The following is a 22,668-nucleotide window of genomic DNA, read 5'->3' on the forward strand; positions in this document are numbered from 1 at the left end:
AATCATGTCGACAAAATTTTTTTTTTTTTTTTTTTTTCAAAAATATTTTTGGCCAGAAAAGCAAGTTATAGGCCCAAACTGACTTGTTATTCAAGGTTGGAAACCAGAAATACTGCTACTAAAAAAAAAAAAAAAAATGCCAATTTTTTTTTACAAAGTTGGATGAACTTGTACATTTTGATTACCTTTGCTTCTATTGAACAGTCAGGGACACATTGAATTAGTATGCATTGCTAGCTGTTCAATAGAAACAAAAGTAATTCAAATGTACAACTTTTTCAACTTTGTAAAAAAAATTGGCATTTTTTTTTTGAGTAGCAGTATTTCTCTGGTTTCAACCTTGAATAACAAGTCAGTTTGGGCCTATAACTTGATTTTCTGGCCAAAAATTTTTTTTGAAAATTAAAAAAAAAATTTTTTTTTTTTTTTTAGAATTTTTTTTTATGTCGACACACCGTCGACGTCGGTATACGAATTATATCGACATGTCGACAATAAAAAACGGTGCCGACCACATCACTATTACATAATGATCTTCAGTAGTTACTAGTATCAGTACAATAGCATAGAATATCTTACTTTTCATGAAAATATTATGATATATGCATTTTAACCAGATTTAACTTGTCAAAGTAACAGATTTTTCAAAATGTATTTTGCTCAAAATGTATATTACAATGAATATCCATTCTGTCAACTGAAGAATAATGCTTTGAATCTTCTCTGTTACTAAAAACACAAATTTAACCCTTGCAGAATGGAATTAAACCGTGGCCAGTTGATATGTTTTGGTTTACTGTCGCAGCCGGTCGTTTGCATTTCCATCTGGGGTTAAGACTAAATGGGATCGGATCATTAGGTTCAAATTGGACACCTAAAAAAGAGACAGGGTCATTTTTCATTAGCCATTGTATTGTTTCTTAATTATAGGTAAAACATCATATTATTACACCAGTCCAAGGTATTGTAGTTGCCTGAACTAAAACATGTTTTGATTATATCTGAAAGCAGTTAGAAAATCATGTGGGATTGTTTTAATAAGTCTTTACAACAATTACCAAACTTTGCCACACAAGTTCTTCTCCAAGCGAAGCAAATCAAGAATATGACAGGCAACAAATACACTACCTCTGTAAACTTGAAACTGTTAAAATCATAGGGAGGATAAGATGAGTTTTACTGTAGAGTTGGTGCAGATACTCCAAAAATTTGTAACTTTTTTAGAAAAATGGCATGTTATTCAAAATAATGAAAATTACAACAAAAATGAACTTTGATGCGGGCAGGCAATTCTCGCTATTCGCAATAAGGGCGCCGCCAGCAGTTTGCGATGTAATCGTGATGTATCATGGGAAAATCGTGATGTATCATGGGAAAAGGTCGACATCAAGTCCGCCATATCTGAATATTACCATGCTATACATAGGAACATGTGACAATATTTTTAGTTTGTCAATATAACGGTATTACACGCAAATCGATAGAGAAAAAATTAATTGTGCACATTTCAAATCACATTATTAAGTATTATTGAGTATCGATTCGCGTGTAACACCTTTATTTTGACAAACTAAAAAATATTGTCACGTGTTCCTATGTAATAGCATGGTAATATTCGTATTGCGCGGACTTGGATGTCGACCTTTTCCCATGATACATCACGATTAGATCGCAAACCGCTGGCGGCGCCCTTATTGCGAATAGCGAGAATGGAAACTAGAAACCACAGTTGTGTTTGCCCAAACACGAATATCTATGCCCGTGACCACACCTAACCCCTTCCCCTATTCCCTTTTAAGGCAGTTTTTGTCAAGTGATCAGTTTCCTTGACGTACGATTCGGGCCGTTATCATTGGAAAAACAGGTAGCTAACAAAATATTACCTATTGCGTTAATAGGTCGTACCTACTTTGCTTTTAAAGCCTTTGAACTTTGACCTCTGGGGTTGCGGCTACCACAGAATACATCTAGGGTCATGGGCTATCATTGTTTCAAGTATGAACCCTGAGGACGCTCTAGTTTTTACGCCGAGCTGTTTGAAATTTTACACATAATTATTACTCACTATAGCCCAAGACATTTGACCTCTGGGGTCGTTGTTGCTGCAGTAAATATCTAAAGGTCATGGGCCATCATTGTACTAAGTATGAACCCTGAGGGCGCTACAGTTCTTGAGCTAAAGATGTTTTAAAAGTTTGCACATATTGCTCCCTGTAGCCTATGACCTTTGACCTCTGGGGTCGTGGGTATCATAGGGTACTTTTAGGGTCATGAGTCATCATTATACTAAGTATGAACCCTGAGGGCACTATAGATCCTGAGCTAGAGCTGTTTGAAATTCTTCACATATTGCCCCCTGTAGCCCATGACCTTTGACCTCTGGGGTCATGGCTACCCCAGGAAATTTTTAGGGTCACGGGCCATCACTATACCAAGTTTGGGCCCCGAGGCTACTTTGGTTCTTGAGCTAGAGGGGTGCAAAGGAAGCGTGAGAAGAAGAAGGAGAAGGAGAAGTCGAAGACTAAACACAACAAATACAATATCTATGCCCCGTTGCACGGGCATAGATAACTTATGATTCACTTTCATTTGCCCATTAACCTATAACTGATACATGTACATTCATTCAAATTGGAAGTGTTTCTAACTTTAATTTAGACATTGGACTTTTTTATAAATTTTTTGACAATATCACTTTAATACAGATCATGATTACCATACTTTTACAACATACAACAATAGCACAGTCTAGACATTCATGCGAAGATAACAGTTTGCTTCATTTCCTTTTCATCATGTTTTGCTGCAATTCAGTTAAACTGGTGCATCCATGTGTGAACACAATAACAAGCTTATTATATGATCCATCTTTCCTGAATTTATACATCCCAAAGCATGTACTGTAAAGTACATGTACATGATTATTGAAATTTCACACCCTAACTGTTACAATGCTCAGGGTGACTGCCTTGTTGGATAACAAGTCTAACTTGTAATTGTAGGGTTTAACATGTAGAAGGAGAAAATTGAATGAATGAATGAATGAGAAGCATTTTGAAATTACCTAGTTTTTGTTGCCAGAAGAAGAAAGAAGAATCGGAGAGCATTAGAATACCTAGCTGGGGGGTGTATATGGGGCAATTGGGGGTGGGTGTGTTGGTGGTGGTGGTCACACAGAACCCTGATGTAAACACAATAACAAGCTTTTTATATGATCTATCCTGAATTTATACATCAGCTAGCATGTGCACTGTACAGTGGCGGCACCAGGAATTTTTTTCCGGGGGCATTGAGGGGGCAAAGTGAATTTCAGGGGTGGGCAAAATCAACAAATTTTGCACAAAATTACCACAAAAAGGTGAAATTTTCGTAATTTTGGGTTTTTACTGGGGGGGAAACAGGGGGGGGGCAAGAGTTCTGACTCATGCCCCCCGCCACTGGTACTGTAATGGGGAAGAAAGTACATGTACTGTACATAATTATTGAAATTTCACACCCAAACTGTTACAATGCTCATGGTGACTGCCTTAAACAGTTTTACAAGGTAACCTAATATAAGTTTATATGATCTTTTGTATCTCTTAACAATTCTTTTGATATTTTGTATAACATATCTCTTGTAAACATGTTTTGTTAAATATTTGTTAGTACTGTAGTTTGTATCCACAGCCCCAAGGAAGAACAACCTAGGGTTGAAGTGGGCCCACCGTGGCTAAATAAAGTTGAATCTGAATCTGAATCTGAATCTTGTTGGATAACAAGTCTAAATATGGGGGGGGGGGGTCACACCAGGGGAGTATCCAGCTTTCTTGGTCAGGGGGGGCAAAATAAATTTTGGGGGCACAGACGAAAAAAAAAAAATTGCAGTTGCATCAAACAATACATTAGGCCCCTATACTATACCGGTTTTGTTTTTGAGAGACTGTACATGTCTTTGAGCTTCCAAAAAGGCTTTATTGGATCGATTTATGCAAAATTTTGTAGTTTACACTATTTTTTTGCCCATGATCGGGATGAAAAGGGCTTTATTGTGACAATGTGCGTCGCGCAGCTCACAAAAAAAATTGAATTTTACACTATTTTGGCCCATGATAGGTGTGAATTTTGGGCTCCTTACCCCTTTTCTTATCCTTTGCCCTCCAGATTTTCTCTTTCATTTTTTTGTCAGAGGGGCACTTTTTTCTTTCATTTTTTTTTTACAGTACGGAAACGCTCAAATATGCCAATTTTCCTGCTAGCAAAGATTTTTTTGCACCAGAGTCAAAGACCTAACCGCTGGGTCACAATGTTACTTTTTTATCAAGTGTGCGGTTTTATGGCATTCAGAGTTGTCCAACCAATCAGGTCAGACACTGCTCCGTCCAAGCATGAACTTATACAAAACAAGATATGTCACAAGGACAATGTAGCCAGGGAGGTTTATTTTTATCAGTTTTTGTCAGGATTGTATTGTAGAACTTGGCTTTGATTCATATTTATTTATAGTGTCCATGTATGGGATATCCTATATCCTGTGTGAAGTGGATTTCATTGAACCCTTTTATCAAAATACATGTAATATGTATTGAAACACCCTTTATCCTCACTCAAGTTATTTTTAAATGAAACTCATGTCAGAGCAAAATAACAATAACAAAATGCTTACCCAAGAAAAGTATGGCACCTATCTTATAGGCCTATTTTTTTTTGAATTCCCAACTTAGTATTTTTATGAAAAAAGAAGGGCACCAAGGCAATTTCTCAAAAGTGAAGAAAACACACACAAACAGTCTGACAGATGATTTTATAATGAAGGGGAGGGCTGGAGCACCAATGGCAACTTCATTAGAGGGCACGGCAAGTGACTGCCTTGGGTAAAGGACATATTTTGTGGGCATTCCGGCAATGGGGATGGGCACCCACTGAAAATGCCATGCGTTAATTCGAGGGCTGCATGAATGGCTTCAATTGGGCCTCCCTCAAAAAAAATATCAAGGTATCATTTACAAAATCAGGCCTACCCATATCTTGAAAAGTATTGATGCTATATATATAATTTTGGTATCATTTTAAAACTTATTGACTGGTGCTTACATTTTTATCAAATCATGAAGTATCAAAAATGCGACTTGTTCCTGGTTTTGTCAGAACGGGTCATATATTCTTCAAGTATGAACAGGAATTTTGATATTTGAAAGAAAATGAAGATATTATATTTATAATGTTCTTATTTATATGGTATCACAAATCCCTAAGAGGGACTTTTCATGTAAAATCATATACCTAATATGCTATTAATACACCTCAAATTAGGCAAACAATATAAAGAAACAGTAAGGTGCATTCCCAAAACTTATTATTACCATATTAAGGCAAGGTCAAGCTCAACTGCCTTTTGAGTAATACATTTGTAGTGTTTCCTTTTAAATAAAATTTCAAGGCTGGCTCCAATATGAAATCTAAATGGTGAAAATTAAATGACTGCTGTAGTTGGTACTGAATAGATAGACCAGTAAATTGCATCAAGGTTGTTGAAGGTTGAAAAAGGGTGTTTTTTCTTTCCCTTGACTAGCCATAGTTTTTCTTTCCTTTGACTAGCCATGATACAACCTCCACAAATTGAGTAACATCAGAGATTTAGGGGTTCCCCACATATGTGACTATTCAATATGGGTGAGGGAGTGGGAGTTTAAGAAGGAGGGGATCCATAATTCTTTTTTGGGGGGTCTTGGAGGGGGAATCTGGGTCTTTTGATTGAACCATGAGGGGAGAATGTGAACAATTTTAAGCAGGGGCGGCGCCAGGGTATTTTGATAGGGGGGGCGATGCAATTTCAAAATGTTGAAGAATATTCATGCGGCGCGATAGCGCGGCTCCTCGCGCTTGCGCGAGCAGGGGGGTGTCTGAGGGTGGATGTGCCCCCCTCAGAATTTGGAAAAATTTCAAAATGGAAGTACAAATGAAGCCATTTGATGCACCATTTTCACCCTTTTATTGGTTATTTATTTATTTTCCAACCGCATATTTTTATGGGTTTCATTAATGGGCCCGACTTGCGGACCGCATGTTTTAGGCATGGACCTACTCAATTAGGCCTATACATTGAATTTTGGAGTCTTACTTTTTTCCCATGCTTTCCCAGTCCAATTTCACCTTTGTTGAAATAAAATTTCTTTCTTTTGACCATGTTTACCCCATTCCTTTCAAATTTTTCTTCTCTCATGTCATCCTTAGGCCTATATATACAAATGATCGGGCATTAAGTACAATTCTTTGAGCCTGTTTGCAAAGTCCCGGTTAATAACAATGCAGCGTTTAAGTCGAAACGCGGTGTATGTTTTAAAGTTGCCTATATGAGATGCCTTATATTAATTACGCAATGAATAGGCCTAGGCACGATAAAAATGATATGAATAGGGGTGTTTGGAAGTCGGAAAATATTTTTATATGTAATTCGTTATCAGGGGCGGAGGCGGGGTGGGCGCTCCCCAATCATCGAAAGCCAAAACGGTTCAATTTATGAGCAGTTTTTATGCTTTTTCGGTCAAAAAGTCAACAATTTTGCCCATTAGCGAGCGAAAAAATTAGGTTCTTTATGCTTTCTTGGTCAAAAGAGTCCACAATTTTAGGAAAAGGTCCAAAACATGTCCACTTTTTCAAAATCAGCCCCCATAAGTCCTGGCTATGCCCCTAACCGTATTAAATAAAGCCAATATTGCTTATTATTGCTAAATAATTTTGATACTATTTCTGAGAGAGGTAGCATATGGTCATTTTCACGGTAAAGGGTGTAACTTTGGATTTTTAACATTTTGATCCGTAGTGTTCTAATAAAGCCACAGAATTCCATGATTTTTGGCCACATAAGTCATCTAGTTAGCAGCTACCTTGGGTAGCATAATCATCTTCGGAGTTACTGCGTTCAGTTTTAGCAGGCTTAAATGTACCTAATATTGCCATTTTGAAAAACTATAAAAAACAGTAACATTTTTGTAAAACCCTGTGTTTTCTTCAGTTAGTTCATGGATAATTTTTCTTATCCTGAAAGTATGGTCATATGTTCAGTAAACACTGCCACAGTAGATTTAATTGTGAACAGCCCTGTATTTTTGAGAACCGGACTTAGAGATTTGTCGTTTCGGAGGCTTCATTTTCCGTTAACAATTGTTAACAAACTTTGTGGGTATAGCTTTGGTTCATAATTCTTGGTTATTTCTTCACTTCTTCTTGATTCATAACAGTTGATATCTTAACTTGAAATGGGTAACAAAAATTAGTCGATTTGCAAGCTTTTAAAATTTTTATAAAATCTTGACTTCAAAGAGCCATTTTTCCGTTAACTTTTTTGAAGCCTCCGAAACAAACTGTTCAGCAAGCTTGGGCAAATATTAATAAAAGAGCTCATCCAATCTATTTATCAAAATGTAGCAAAGTAGATCCTCAAGTCACTTGTTTTTAAATCATGGAGATATATATCACCGTTTGAAAATGGGACCCAATACAAACTTTCCGTTAACAATTGAAGCCTCCGAAACAAATGAAGCCTCCAAAACAACAGTTAGCTTAATTATCATCTATGCATATCTAAATTGGTGTGTTCCATATTGATATCTGCATTGTAATTGTTACATGATATGTGCAGAATGTCATAAATTTTAAAAAAAATTGATATTATGGTTAATGTTTGAAAAATATACTGATACCCAAGAAAGTCCGTTTCGGAGGCTTCACATGCAAATAACACCATACTTAACAAATGGGTGAAAAAATTACCATGTTATAAATCTACAATATCTGCCGCATAGAATCATTGATTCAATACACACAAGAAAATAACAGCTTAGATGATCCCAACAGTGCTGTTTTCAAAAAAACTACTTCTGCAATGTTTACCCATTGTTAACATGAAGCAACGAAACAAAAAAAATGACTTGCTGTGATAATTTAAGTTATGTCACAACTGAAATTCAATACTTAGAAGCAATGCATGAAAATTGGTAATTGTGATATTTTTTACCTATTTTTTCATGTCAACTTGTAGTAGTTAGCCAAATATTTTACTTTTATCTCACCTGTGTTGTTAACTGAAGCCTCCGAAACACAGATCGCTTGAATTGCCAATTCTAGAAAATAACTCCAATTTCTGTGAAACTTGGCTGGGAGGTTCCTTTCATCAAGTAGTATTTGTACATGAAGTTAGACATTCAAATTATTTTAGGAACCCAATTAAAACTTAAAAAATATGTTTAAGGTTGGGAAATTTCCATTGCAAATGACCCTTGATGTTAAAAATTTTCAAAATTGCAATTACAAACATAGCAAAACATGGTATAAAATTTAACTTATATCTGTTGACTTACTTTGGAATGAGATTTCACATGTATTCCAGCTTTCATGTCATAATTTTCTGAGCTTATGTAAAATACATTTTTTCTTAGATTTTAACCAAAATGTTATGGAAATGTCAATTTTTTTATCAGAAGTCAAAAGGTTTAAGCCTTGAAACATTATTTTACTGGAATTTACGTTGCTTCTATGCATGATTACAGTAAACAGAAACATATTTAAGTGGTTTGAAATTTTGACCGTAAAAATCAAAAGTTACACCCTTTACTGTGAAAATGACCATATATATACAAACAATGTGATAAAAGTAAAAATTGTGCTACAGATATCAGATTGAAAGTAAACTTTATAATGATTAAATTGCTGGCATGACACAGACTTGCCTATGTTGCCGCGCCAGGACAGTGACGTAGCCAGGATTTTTCCAAAGAAGTTGGGAGAAAAGGCAGGAGAGGCCAGGTGACTTTCATGGGGAAAATGTGCGGAAAATCGCCCAAAATACAAAAACCAACAACTTTAAAACCGAGTCGGTCAGCATTCCACAGGGGGCAAGATAACCATGGCAATGGCTCCTTTTCTTCTTCTTTCCCCTCCTCTCTTTCTCTCCCCTTCCCTTTTTCTCTCTCCTCCCTCTTCTCTTTTTCCTCCCTTTTACCTCTTTTTTTGCAAATAATAGGGGGGCTCATATTGAAATACCCTACCACGTTTTCACACAGAAAGAAGGCAGGATTCCCCTCGCTAAGCGCCCTCAGAAAAGCTCGGTCATAAAACGGATGGAATATGCATCAGTGATACACCCTGCCCAGGATTTTAACAAAAGAAGGCTAGCACAGGAAAGCTGCAGGATGGCGCACACCTTCCTGTGTAAGGGAATTTCAATATAAGCCCTTAAGTTCTTTATTTTTTGTTTGTTTGTTTTGGAGTACCGGTATACGAAAACGGGATGACCAAAAATTTTGGCAGATTTTTTCTTAACTGGCAAACTGGTTTTCACCATTTCACAAAAACAAAATTCCCAGATCCCTAAAAAATATCAAAAATTGCATGAGAAATATTTCCACTTTACCAAGGTTTAATCAGGGTGTGGTTGAATGGTTGTATTTGGAGTCATAATCAAGGCTGTCAACTCTCACGCATTGGCCGTGAGTCTCACGCATTGGGTCACTTTCTCACGGTCTCACGCCAAGGTAATATAATCTCACGCCTAGGTAGTAAATCTCACGCAAAAAGCTGGAAAAATCTCACGCATCGTCATGAATAATTTGTTGCTCCTACCCCCCGCTTTTCACATTACATGCGCCGTGGCTCAAATATTCATGGTACAAAATGAACATTGGAGTCGGCAAATCCCGTACGCCTCTTGCCTCACGCCAAGCAATTCCAAAAAGTTGACAGCCCTGGTCATAATGTTGTATGTATGCCAAAATGACAACAACAACAAAATGTGCCCAGGGGAATTTCCCTGATTCTGGAGTTTTCTGATCTGGAAAAATGAGTTTTCATTTCCCTGATTTCCCTATGGCTGGAAACCTTGAAACAGTGTCACATTTAAGAAATCTAATTCAATTTATGTTTGGTTTGCCCCTAATCTGCGCCATTTTTCTCAAAAAATAAAGCACATTAGTGACAATTAAGATATGTATATTATAGGGGCAAGGACTACAACTACTGCACTGAAAATTCAGCATTTCAAGGCAAGTAGTTATTTATTGATCAAATACTGGTTTTCCCTCATTTTTGACTGTAACCCCACAACTGTTGTCTGTGCTGAAATAAAATTTACAGTGCAGTAGTTGTAGTCCTTGCCCCTATAATATGCATATCTTACTTGTCCCCAATGCGCTATAATTTTAAAGAAAAATTCAAAAATAGGTACAAATTTGGGCAGGGGTGTAGTACCCCCTTAAAGCACTATAAAAAGTGCTATACATGTACAAATGCAAAATTGGGTAGCAGTTACTTCAAAATAAGGAGCAAACTGCTATGTGATACAGCCAAATTCGAACCCTGTACCCGGTACTTAAAGTTTGTTCGGCTTATGATTTGGATTTTGTTACTGCGTGCGTCAATTTAAGTCCCAACTCACACTCACAGAAATGCGCCAGTCACAAATTTAGTATTATCTGTTCCAACTTCCGATGACACATTTATTCAATTTTAAGCAAATCAAAGCTGTATTGATTACATATTTATTTGCTCCATTGCATTACACCCACAAGCGTTTCAAGTGCTGCACTCAACTGCGTGCACACCATTCTAAATCAATTATATTAAAGGAGGATTTTGTGATCCTAGCATCGTCTTTTTATGACATTTTTCAGTAGATATCCACAAAAAAAAGCTTATTCCCAAAATTTCAGTTGATTCAGATTTTGCGTTTGCGAGTTATGCATGATTTTTTAAATGTGTATTACACTGCTCCATAGGCCACTGTTGTAATTTCGTTATGGTATGTTACCAGAACGAAATTCAAATTTGACGATATTTTTGTTAAACGAATTAATCTGCAAGAAATATTTGGTAGATAAACATTATGTAGCCACAGGTTTCCACAGACATAGACCGTAAGGTACTAATTTCGAGGAGCATAACAAACACCAAATTGGTGTCGTATGACCTTTGACATGCATGCAGTCTTTTGTCGAGAGTTGACATGGTCTTTCAATTTGTGCCGAGTGTCCTTGGCAGACTTGACTATGCTTCAGTGGTCATGAAAGGATCATAACCTCTGCCCCACTAATCCCCAGCTATTGTCTGAAATTGCTCCTCGGAAAATATATTATAACAACTCAGTCCTCAAATGATAGTCATATAATGACCAAAAGATAAATGACTGACTATCATTGAGGACTGAGTTCCGCAGTCTAAGGTTTCCAGTGGTATAAAAATCTCAACTTTTTTTGAGAAAAGTTGGGGGATGAGGCTGTGGATCACAAAATGCCAGGTTTTAAGACAAACAAACTTTATACCTCTGTAGGTTTTTATTAGGGGTCTTTTAAAGGATATGGTGCTATTATTACTGTACAATAAATGGAACAGGGTATTCTACAAAATAACAATTTATAAAATGAAAAACAAACAACAAATGAATAAAATTAAATAACATGAAGTCTTTAGGAAGGAAATAGAATTGCAGAAACTTACTGCACTGGAGCCCCGGACTGGAGCTCCAATGCTACTATTATAAACATTACATGATCATATCCTGATGACTCTAGGAATTGCTCTCAATATTGTTTGTGTTATTATTTTTGTTATTGTTATACCAGGAAGTGAGTAACTTCAGTATTCTTCAATCTTCAATCTTCAAAGGTGAATCCTTTTGCAGCTTTAAAAGCTATACTAGTATTAAAGGTGAGCGATTACTTTTAAACGGCCTAGATTAAAATTGCACTTGATGACTTATTTTCAGAAAAACCAATTTCAAATTTTAGACTTTCAATAATTGCAAATTCACTATACTCAACAAACAGATAGATTGTACTCTACTCAACTCAAGCATGCAGCTCATGACTGAGACTGAGAGTGAGACAAATCAATGAACTGTATGAATCATGAATGTTTTCTACCAACTTCCTTCCAACTTCCAAGTTCCATTCCACTCCACATAAGTTTATGCGTGCATGACCAATATTAAATGAATTATAACTTACCATTTTGATAAGTAGTTGACAAGCTACTCCAAAGAGAAATTAAAAATCCCGAGTTGTTGTCGAGTCATTCAAGTTTTATACATGTAGACCCTCCCCAACATGGATTAGACGCCCGTCAACCCTTGACAGATTTTTAGGTCGTCGGCTCGCTACTTCCGGGTTCTGATTCTGCAGACTGCAAGCTACAGTTTGTTCAGCGACGTCGGCTTTATTCAGTCCCAGTCAAACTATACTCCGAAGCTACCATTACATCCAAAGTCCATCTCGAAGATATATATTATTGCTTAGTTTGTTTTATTTCAAGTGAATTTGACAGATATGCATGAATGGCAGCACTTGAGTCATAGAAGCTCATGAACTTCCGCAGCGATCGCTATTCGCGATCATCATGTACCATTTAATCAGTAATCGATAATTGGCAATCAATTAACAATTATACCGGTTAGTTGATGTAACATGTACTTGTAATCTCGTTACTATTACTTGTGGATCTTGCTGAGGGACCAAAAGGAATTCTGAATCTTCTGGATTTAAAAAAAAATTAAAGTCCCATCACAGATATTGGAACACAGTGATCCCAGCAAAAGTATAAATAAAAATTCCTTTAAAAAAGGAATAGTGCGCCCAATGGGAGCTTTGATGTGATGTGCTGAACCGTTTGGGTACAATTTTCTTCTATAAAATAATAATGTAACATTTAGCATAGTACGCAAAGAAAGATTAGGAAATAGAAAGCATAGGCCTATCTATTACATTGAGAGAGGTGTAAAATCGTACTGCATGGGATTTATTAGGATTGGTTTCAAATAATAAAAATTCCTTTAAAAGGAATAGGGCGAGCAAATGAAAAATTGTCAAGAGAAATGAAAGAATGAGTAACCCTTCACAATTAAAAACAGGGAAAATATGACACAACAAAGACCAGGTTACCATTTCGGTTACTATTGTTAGGAAATCATGTGGGGGGGGGGGGGAGTTGTTGGAGCAGAATTATTTTATTCTGAATATAGGTTTGCATATTTAATTCTTAACGATTGTTTTCCAAGTGGAGTAAGATATAGTAGTCGGTGGCATGGTAATACCTGACAATATTGCATGCCTGGTTATTGATTTAACGGAAAGTTACCGCGGATATCAGGTTTTAAGAGCATTTTAACTTGTTTAACATGTTTAAGCGATGCAAAGATCATGGTGTATTGGGTGTTTTTATTAACCCATTAATTTTGTATTTCAAACAAAAAAGGGGAGCATATAGGCCTACAATGTACGCACAGGCTTTTAAGGATTTTTGCAAATGTTGTCAATTGCAACTACCGTGCTAGATATTCCAGGGCAGTGGCGTAACTCCTATGGGCTCAGGGTGTGCAAATCCGGGGCGCCCGAGCTGGTGCCCCCGCTTGGGTGCCCATTGGTTCCAGCTAAGATTTCCCCTTCCATTCCAACGGCAAAAATGTGCCCCTTTCAACTTCAAGACTTTTTTCATATAGTTTGATTGCGAAATTCTCAGTGCTTTAAAATTCTTGTAAAGTTTTATATTTCTCAGTGCCTCCTTCTTGTCAAGTTTTATATTGCTCAGTCCGGATGCTCAGTGCTTCATTCTAGTAAAGTTAACTGTTAAATGCTCGCGAGTGCGTCAATCTTGTTAAAAGGGCATTTCGTGATCCACAGCCTCATCCCCCCACTTTTCTCAAAAAAGTTGAGATTTTTACATCACTGGAAACCTCTGGTTACATAATGTTTATGTACAAAATATTTCTTGCAGATGAATTCGTTTAGCAAAGATATCGTGAAATTTGAATTTCGTTCTGGTGCACCAGAACGAAATTACAACGCATTGTCTATGGAGCAGTGTAATACACATAATCATGCATAACACGCGAACGCAAAATCAGAATCAACTGAAATTTTGGGAATAGGTTTTTTCGTGGATATCTAATGAAAAATGACATAAATAGAGGATGCTAGGATCACGAAATACTCCTTTAAGTTTAATATTGCTCAATGCTTCATTTTTTGCAGTTTTCTATTGCTCAGTTTTTCATTCTTGTAAATTTTACATTGCTATAGTGTATGTTTCATTTTTCTAAAGTTTCACATTGCTCAGTGCTTCATTCTTGTAAATGTTATATCAGATATTGCTTAGTGTTTCATTCTTTTGAAGTTTTATATTGTTCAGTGCTTCATTCTTTTACAGTTTTATAATTGCTCATCAGTGCTTCCTTCCTTCCCTCCTCCTTCCTTTCTACCTTCATTTATTTATTTATTTTTGTTTTTATTGATATATTCATAATATTGATTAACTCATTAACTCATTTATTCATTTATTCATGCTTGCTTACTTATTTAGGCTACTTACTTACTTTTACTTACTTACTTATACTTACTTACTTACTTTTTACTTACTTACTTACTTACTTACTTACTTACTTACTTACTTACTTACTTACTTACTTACTTACTTACTTACTTACTTACTTACTTACTTACTTACTTACTTACTTACTTACTTACTTACTTACTTATATACTTACTTACTTACTTACTTACTTACCCTACCTACTTAATTACCTACCTACCTACCTACCTACTTGGATTAGGATCGGAAGTATTATACAGTCTAAAATAGGCCTGTGATTAGACATTGTATGACCTTTCGTGACCGGCCAGAGGTCAAATTCAAAATTGCTCCACACCTTTAAAAAAACGTAGGATCTTGTGCTTCATGTGTGGTAATCTTCATCACAAAGTGCAGTTCCCAGTCCGGTAGCCCGTCCCGTAGCAGCTGTATTTTTGATGTAAATCTCACGAAAGCCAAGGAATCACACTAAAACCATAATGATTTAAAATTATTACATCATAGAAATAATGTCATCCCTGGGCTGCGTGCTTCCGCTCGACAGCCTTCGGTGATGCTGCATCACAGATTCTAGAAGGAACTGGTTGCATCAAATTATCTTCGTTGGCAGTGCAGTGGGAGATGCCATTCGCTACTTGCACGGTTCCGCCAGTATGCACTATGTGCGTGGAGAGCCTCGAACTGGCAGCATACATGAATGGGAATTGAACTAGTCATAACGTTCTGTGTAAGGTTACATAATTCTTCCTTTCATGTATGCTGCCAGTTCGAGGCTCTCCCCGCACATAGTGCATAATGGCGGAACCGTGCAAGTAGCGAATGGCCTGGTTTTTGGAACAAATAAAAATCCGTTTAAAAGGATTGTCGTGTAGCCAACTTTGTGGAATACACTGTATGCCTATGCATGGTAAACGTTGTTTTAATAAACTAATGAACTGATCATTTTACTGTATTTATGCCTTTATGCTTGGAACATGATTTAACTGTTACCCACCAGAAGATGCGCATATTTTAAATATTTCACTTACAGATCCACCGGAGTCCAATGTAATAAAAGACTCCTGTATCCAGTTTCTCACTGTACCGCACATTGGTGGACCGAGCAAAGTGTACACTTCGCTTTTAGGAGTAGATCACTGGTTGTCATTTAATTGTATTCTTTTTTAATTAATAATTTCAAATTAAACTAATTAGTATAATTAATTAACAAAATCAATATTAATTAATTTGATCAATATAAATTAAATGTTTACCCCTTTTACTAATTATTCAGTCATTTAGTGTAAGATTTTCGATTATGATAGGCTTAAACTCTGCCCGCGAGCCTTTTTTTGGATCAACCTTTTAGCTTTTCAAAGTGACATAGTTCGCTAATGAAGGATTTTTCCCAACTTTCTAACGCACATCATAGTTTTGTCAGAATTTCCGTTTTGATTTTACCATTTTTTACTGCCGGCTGAAAATTTTTCAAAATCAACGCGTGAAATCTAAGGCTAATTATAGGTTAGATATGAATATTAAATGTTAGACCAAAGTAGCTCAAAGTACATGTACTATACACCTGATCCGTGAACTTGTCTTTTTTTAAAGACAAATTCTTGTTTGATCGTATTTCTTACTTTTTCGCCGTCATTTGACACCAGTTTCAGCTTAAGTCTGTTACTTTATGCACAGGTTTGGGCATATAAAGTCTGCAAAACACATAACGCAGCTGTTATAAATTTGACTATAGAGGTTGTGCATATGACGTATCATACCGTAAATATGCATGCCGGACTACTCGAATGCATTCAACAAAAGCATGATTGCAATCTACCGCGACAGTTCGCCTTACACACATATCAAATGCACTACGATCAAAATAGGTTGATGATAACATTAGATTGATGGACTGCACTGCGCCATGATTAAGGACACTGGTTCAAATCCTTTGTTTGGAGCCAATCAATAATTTCACGCACAATATTTCAACATAGAAAGAAGAGTGATTTATTTACGCGCATTTTGATATCGGAATACAAAACAATACAGTAATTATTATTTGATTTGAACTAATGACCTTCCGTCCACGCACTCTATAGATGATTAAATTTCACGCATGAGTTTAACACCATGATTTTTTTTTAAATACAGTATCAAGCATTGTGTTTTTATTCTGACATTTACTAAAAAATTAAAACTATTACTTTTAATTTTAAATAAATCATAACGTGAAAAGGCATAGGTCAAAATTTTGCTCATTTCAACACTAATTCGATCGCTTCCAGTGCCTATAAATATGACTGAATGGGCATTGTATAACAATAGCCAGCAACTGACTAACGTTCTGAGTGTACTGACCATATACTGCATACTGTACGAGCAGTGTATTTCAATCGATAACAAGCTACAACCAGGGTTTCTCTATTCAATCAACAAGAATTGGATGGTCCTTTTACTTTCTGAGGTTTTGGCTCTAAGACTGATAACGATTTTTGTTCAGGGACCATCACAGATTTTATAAAGAAATACCCAGCTATAAAAATGCATGGTTGGCAAAATATGACCTAGCTTCTAATTCTACGAACAACTTGATATAATGATTCTTTTGTTATAGATATCACACTTCTATAATAGCCCACTTCGCTCAAATCGAATCAATTTCAATGATCAAAAGAAATCTGGTATGTGTGTGAGTAAAGGGTCAGGACAAAAGTGTTTATTACCGGATTCGCACCATCCACTTGCATTGTCTACATTCAATTGAATTTAGTGAATGATCTCTAATTGTTGGGGCTAACGATTCCAGGGATTTACATTTCCTGAAAAAAATCCCTCCAAGTTGGCTGATGCGATAATCAAAACTCGCAAAATGTTCAGGTGCAATCCTATCCATGTATAGACCGGTCAATATTTGCGCATATGAAAAAAAATACTGTTCGGGTTCTGGCATGGTATGAACGTTTACACAGTACTTTTTGTGGGACGTGAGAGCACATCAGACATATCGAATTACATCTGAATACGAAGATATTAAGAATGTCCTTGTGATATCAAATAATTAGATTTTTTTGAAATTCGCAATATGATTATTCAAAATTTTTTTGACATCTATATAACAGTCCTCGAAGTAAAATTTATAAATCTAATGATATGTATGTAGCCGGGAGGAAACTCCGACTATCAATTGAAATTTGTGATCTTTTGTATTAAAGATCTAGATTTTCCCCCCAAAACACCTAGAAAATTGACAGGTGGTGAGCGCCACGAATTCTCTAAATTCAGTACATTTCCGTTGTCAACCGTGTAATTGAATAGGATTATTTTGAAATTTTAAAACGCTTAAAACAAGTAGGCCTATGTTAATAAATAATATTAATACAAGCTAAAACCGTTGGGGTTCGATAATGAACCCCACAAAACTAACTGAGTGATGGAAAATGCCATACGGCTGAGAGGTTTTGCCGTCTCTCCGCCCATCATGCCGCTCGCCGCCTAAAAATTGAGGCCTGTTGGGAAAAAATGTGTCTCTTCAATACGAAATGTCAAAATTTTCAAATAATCGTCGGCTTTTCCTCCCAGCTACACACACTTTAAGTACATATCTTTAGATTTATAAATTTTACTTCGAGGACTTTTAAATATGAAAAATAAAAAAATATATCAATTTTGAATATTTTGCCATAAAATTTGTATTACATCGCCAATTTCAAAAAAATCTAAATTTATTACCATCAGGACATTCCTCGTATTCAGAATACAATTCGATATATCTGATGTGCTCTCATGTCACACAAAAATACTGTGCAAACGCTGTTACGTTGTTTGCTAGTCCAAAAATAAGGTTCGCTAATTCAAATATAGAATAGTTTGCATCTTCTAGGATGTTTTGTTACCTAGACAACACAGTAAAATTTCAAATCCCATCGACTTTTTTACCTAGTTTTCTATTACCTAGTTAAGTTTGATTCTCATGGGGATATCGATATGGGAGTTTGGGACAGACATTTTTTCTTTCGCCGCGGCAGATTTTTTTTTTTACAGAGTTGGGCGAGGCATTTTTTTTCATCTCACCGTGGGCGATTTTAATTTTCATTTCACTAGTGGGCAAATGTTGTTTAAAAAAAAACCTCGCAAGCCACACCATGGAAATCTAAATGGTGTGCCCCTAATGCAAACTATTCTTTATTTTTGTACTATTTGTACTATGTTCCGTCAAAATCGAACCACTTTTACGGGTTTTTTACCCTGTATAGAACCAAACATTTGACCTTTGACCTTTAAGTTAATAATTCGAGAACGGAATATTGAAGATAGGTCAAACGATACTGTCCATTTTCCGAATCTTGAATATTTGAACCCTGTGGAACCCAACTCGAGAACTTACTATATGCTTACAGTATTTCTCCTTCTACATGAGTACTTAACAATGCCTTATTAGGACAACTGAGCCAAGTAGTACATCGGAGATAGGTCAAACTATTCTTTTTCGGAATCCTTATGATGCGTGCATCGTTATGATTTTTAACCAGATTTAATCAACTTTAAAATTTGAGCCCGGATAATCAGCCATTTTGGTTTACGCAAATTACTCCCTATTGCAGAAAAATACAGCACTCATTTTTGGGATTAAAACATTTTTTCAATTCTGCCAAATGAAATATATAGGGTCCACAAGTTCCCCCCTAAATACTTTTAAAGATAAATCGAAACGTATTTGACGAAATGCAAATGTGTATAAAGATGTAAGTAGCCGTATTCCTTTTACACATGGCGTCACACGTCATTGCGTTCAGTGAATGGTTCATTATGTAAAAAAGAGACGGTGTTAAAAGTGGCATCCGAGTCCATAGGAGTCAGATCTCAAACAATACAGTAGGCCAGGCATATTCATGTGTTTTTTAAAGAAAACTTGACTGCTATGGACTCAAGTGCAACTTTTAAAACGGCCTCTTTTCTTACACAATTAACCATTGCGACTGAACGCAATAATGTGTGACGCTATAAATTGGCACACAGGGGTAAAACAAATAGGGTTATACATTATCTTTTTACATGTTTATATTTCGTAAAATACATGTATTTTTAGACTTATTTTAAAAAGTATTAGGGGGAATTTATAAGTTGTGGACTGTATAGCTTAATCCTAAGCATTCATTTAACACTAACTGGAGATAAAACAACACATTTTTACCAATTTCTTGATAAAAGAGCCAAAACATGCATTTTTGGCATGTTTTCTGACAATTAAGTTACAAAATATTGCATCAAGCCTAAGCATTCAAGATCTTGAGTTGATTTTCACTTTTTTGTATTGCTTTATTAAATGAAACATGTCTTTTCCAAAAATTAGAATGCATAAATTGAAATTAGACTTCGTACAGGTCTTTAGACCTTTTTAATCTCAAAAAATGAGTGCTGTATTTTTCTGAAATGGTGAGTAGGCCCTTTCCCCTGTCAGGGGTTTTCGTGGGACTTTTAGTATGGCGTTCTGGTGAACTCGTAGATGTTACACATGGGGCAGCTGCCCCCTTGGCTATGTCACTGACTGAATCGAACTTTGGACATCTTCCCCCGTCACGCATTTCCCTTTGCAACCAGAGCTTTTCAACCTGTCCCGGGAATTGATTAGCTCTTTTCGCGACGCGACGCCTTAATTTGCGCATAGACCTTTGACCGTGAAGTTGGGGAGTTGGTGAAGTACAGCATGTCTGGCAATGCCGACTCAACCAGAACCAGAACCAGAATTTTTGAGATATCGAGCGATGACAATTATTTATACGCGTACATATGAAATCAAACTATTTGCCCGAGATTTATCTCAGAAATAACAGGTTTACATTTGCAATTTATCGTGACCTCTGATTTGTTCGACCAGGAAAGTTGAGAACTTTCTCAACTTTCCTGGTTCGACTATGCTCTGCATACGTTTTGACAGTAAAATGAATCTATCGATGCACACAATTAGGCCCAACAATTATAAAATTCTCACCCGCGACAGACTATTCTCGGGACTATTCTGTCTGAAATTATGAGACATTAATCACTGATATGACTTACATTGCAAAGAGGTCCGGCGAACCCAGAAGATAATGCAAATAGACTGCGGAACGAACTCGGTACTCAATAATTAGACAGCCATGTTTATCTGTGGCCATACGACTTGGAAAAATGGTTCCATCTATGTGTATTCACTCAGTTCCAATAACTTAAACTCCCTGTTCCTCCAACGTTCGAAATTTGTAGTTACTACAACTGGTATTCACTGGACGGCATAACTTAATAACGTGCATGCCAATTTTCATGAATGTTTCGCAGTAACAGTTGATACATTTTAATACATTGTAATGCAAGCTATAAATTCACATACCATAGACAATCAGTATGTTTACTTCAACGTGTTTGAGTCCGATACAGGCTGGTAACAGGCATGATACTGCTCAATGGGCTGTGAATAACTGATAGGTTATTGCATAATACTGCAATCCGAAGAACTTTTGTTTGCAAAGTCCTAAATTTGATCCAATGAGATCGATTGTACTTTCTGGCCTACAATGTAACATTCAAGCTCAATAGTATCTGTTTATCGCTCGTCCCTAGCTACTGGAGTATATAACAATGTAAAAAGGGATTGAAGTGGGTGTGACCAATCAGAATCCAGAAGGCATTGGACTCCATTTGATTTGGGAGTAAAAACATAGACAACTAGAAGTGCGACCTCTGTCGTCGAACTCGTTTGGCATGAATAGAGGGCCAAAACAATTTCAATCAACGGTATCGCATTTTAAGGGGTCGTTTCGTGATGTGTCGCCGATTTCGAGACAGAAAATGCATTTTTCGTGTTGACACCATGGATTATATTTTCGTATTTTTTGCACCATTTATAAGAACTCGTGAATGTTACTAAAATTGTGATTGAAGTTAAGCCTTTACCCATCTGATGGGTCGAGGACGCCTGGTTTGGGGTTCCAGGAAGTAAAACGTCCCCCATTTATCACAAATCATAAGTTGATCTAAATCAACGTCATAAAAGATTTGTGATTTTTAGTTTTTGCTTCCAAAACATTTTTGTAGGGGCGCTAATTAATGCTCAAAAAGTCGTTTCACTGGTCTCCTCCACAGCCGAGATGATTCCGCTCATTCAACACAAACCGGCGGCGGAGGAGACTACGGTAAAAAAAAGGTACGTAAATGCCTCAAATAACAATTTAAAAGCCGGCTGCATGATTTATGAAAATAAATGACTTTGGTTCAGGGAAGTTGAATTTTGCTTGGATTGGAACTTTAGCAGACTAGACAGTAAAACGAATGTCATCTTATAGAGATCATTCATGAAATTGGGATCATACTTGTTCTAGTAAATCAACGCGATAGACCATGGAAATACGCGGTAATTTATTGCGTAGCTGTCTCGCTTGTCGCATTTCATGGAACAATCGGCCCTCATTATCATGATTTGGAGAGTTTGACTGGTGGTACGCTCTCTGTAGTACTCTGTGAGCATAGACAGTAGTTTTCTCTACTGTCTGGCTGGTCACTGTCTGGTTACTACAAATTTCGAACGGTTGAAGACTTGTTCTCGAGTTGTAGGAAGTGCCACACCAATAACAAATATATAACCACCGCTATTACTTTGTAAATCGAGTTTCGGAAAAATATTCATGTATAAAACTAACATAATCAAAAAGGCAGATTGTTTTTGATATTACATATCAGTTATTCAGTTACTGTCAGTTTCATGCCAGCACTACTAACTGATAGTCATATAACGACCAATAGATAAATGACGACTATCATGGAAGACTGAGTTCCGCAGTCTAGCCAACACGGAGTGTTCAGTGGCAATGATGATTGATGAATTGATGATCAGACTGGTATCAAAACCACAAGCAACAAGGAGAACAACTATTGATTGCAAACAACAATAAACTTATTGATTACAGTATTTGAAGATAAAGCAAAACAGTTCAACCACTGCATGGTGTTGCCGTCTGATATTTACTCAGGTGATGCTAAAATTGATGAGTTTATACATTTTTTTTGTGTCTACAGTTTGCGATGAGTTCAGCGCGTTATCTTTAAGGTGCCATATATGTGCTTAGTTCGGTGGAATTTGCTTTGGATTTCATTTTAAAGGAATGGCGTGGTTTCCTAAAACTAAGTACCTCTACAAATTTCTGAATTATATAAAAATTTAAAATTTATCAATCAAATAAAAAGAAAGAAAGAAAGAAAGAGTGAGAGAGGGGGAGGGAGGGGGAAATAAATAAAGAAAGACGACAGAAAAAGAAGAGAAGAAAAAATAGAAAAGTATTTCATAGTACAGCGCGCTAATCGATCAGTGGCGTAACTTTG

The 22,668-nt window shown here is 36.4% G+C and overlaps 1 protein-coding gene across 3 annotated transcripts in view; it reads right to left on the bottom strand.

Moving 5' to 3' along the window:
* Positions 1–12,363, bottom strand: part of LOC140158944 (unconventional myosin-Ie-like) — an 81,619-nt gene extending 69,256 nt beyond the window's left edge. For all 3 annotated transcript variants that reach the window (XM_072182234.1, XM_072182235.1, XM_072182233.1), the window contains exon 1: positions 11,979–12,363. In XM_072182234.1, coding sequence (XP_072038335.1) covers positions 11,979–11,981 — 3 coding nt within the window. In that variant the 5' untranslated portion in view covers positions 11,982–12,363. The remainder of the gene's footprint in view (positions 1–11,978) is intronic.
* Between the last annotated feature and the right edge of the window lie 10,305 nt (positions 12,364–22,668).

The sequence above is a fragment of the Amphiura filiformis genome, chromosome 8 (assembly GCF_039555335.1).
Source record: "Amphiura filiformis chromosome 8, Afil_fr2py, whole genome shotgun sequence".
Taxonomy (NCBI): domain Eukaryota; kingdom Metazoa; phylum Echinodermata; class Ophiuroidea; order Amphilepidida; family Amphiuridae; genus Amphiura; species Amphiura filiformis.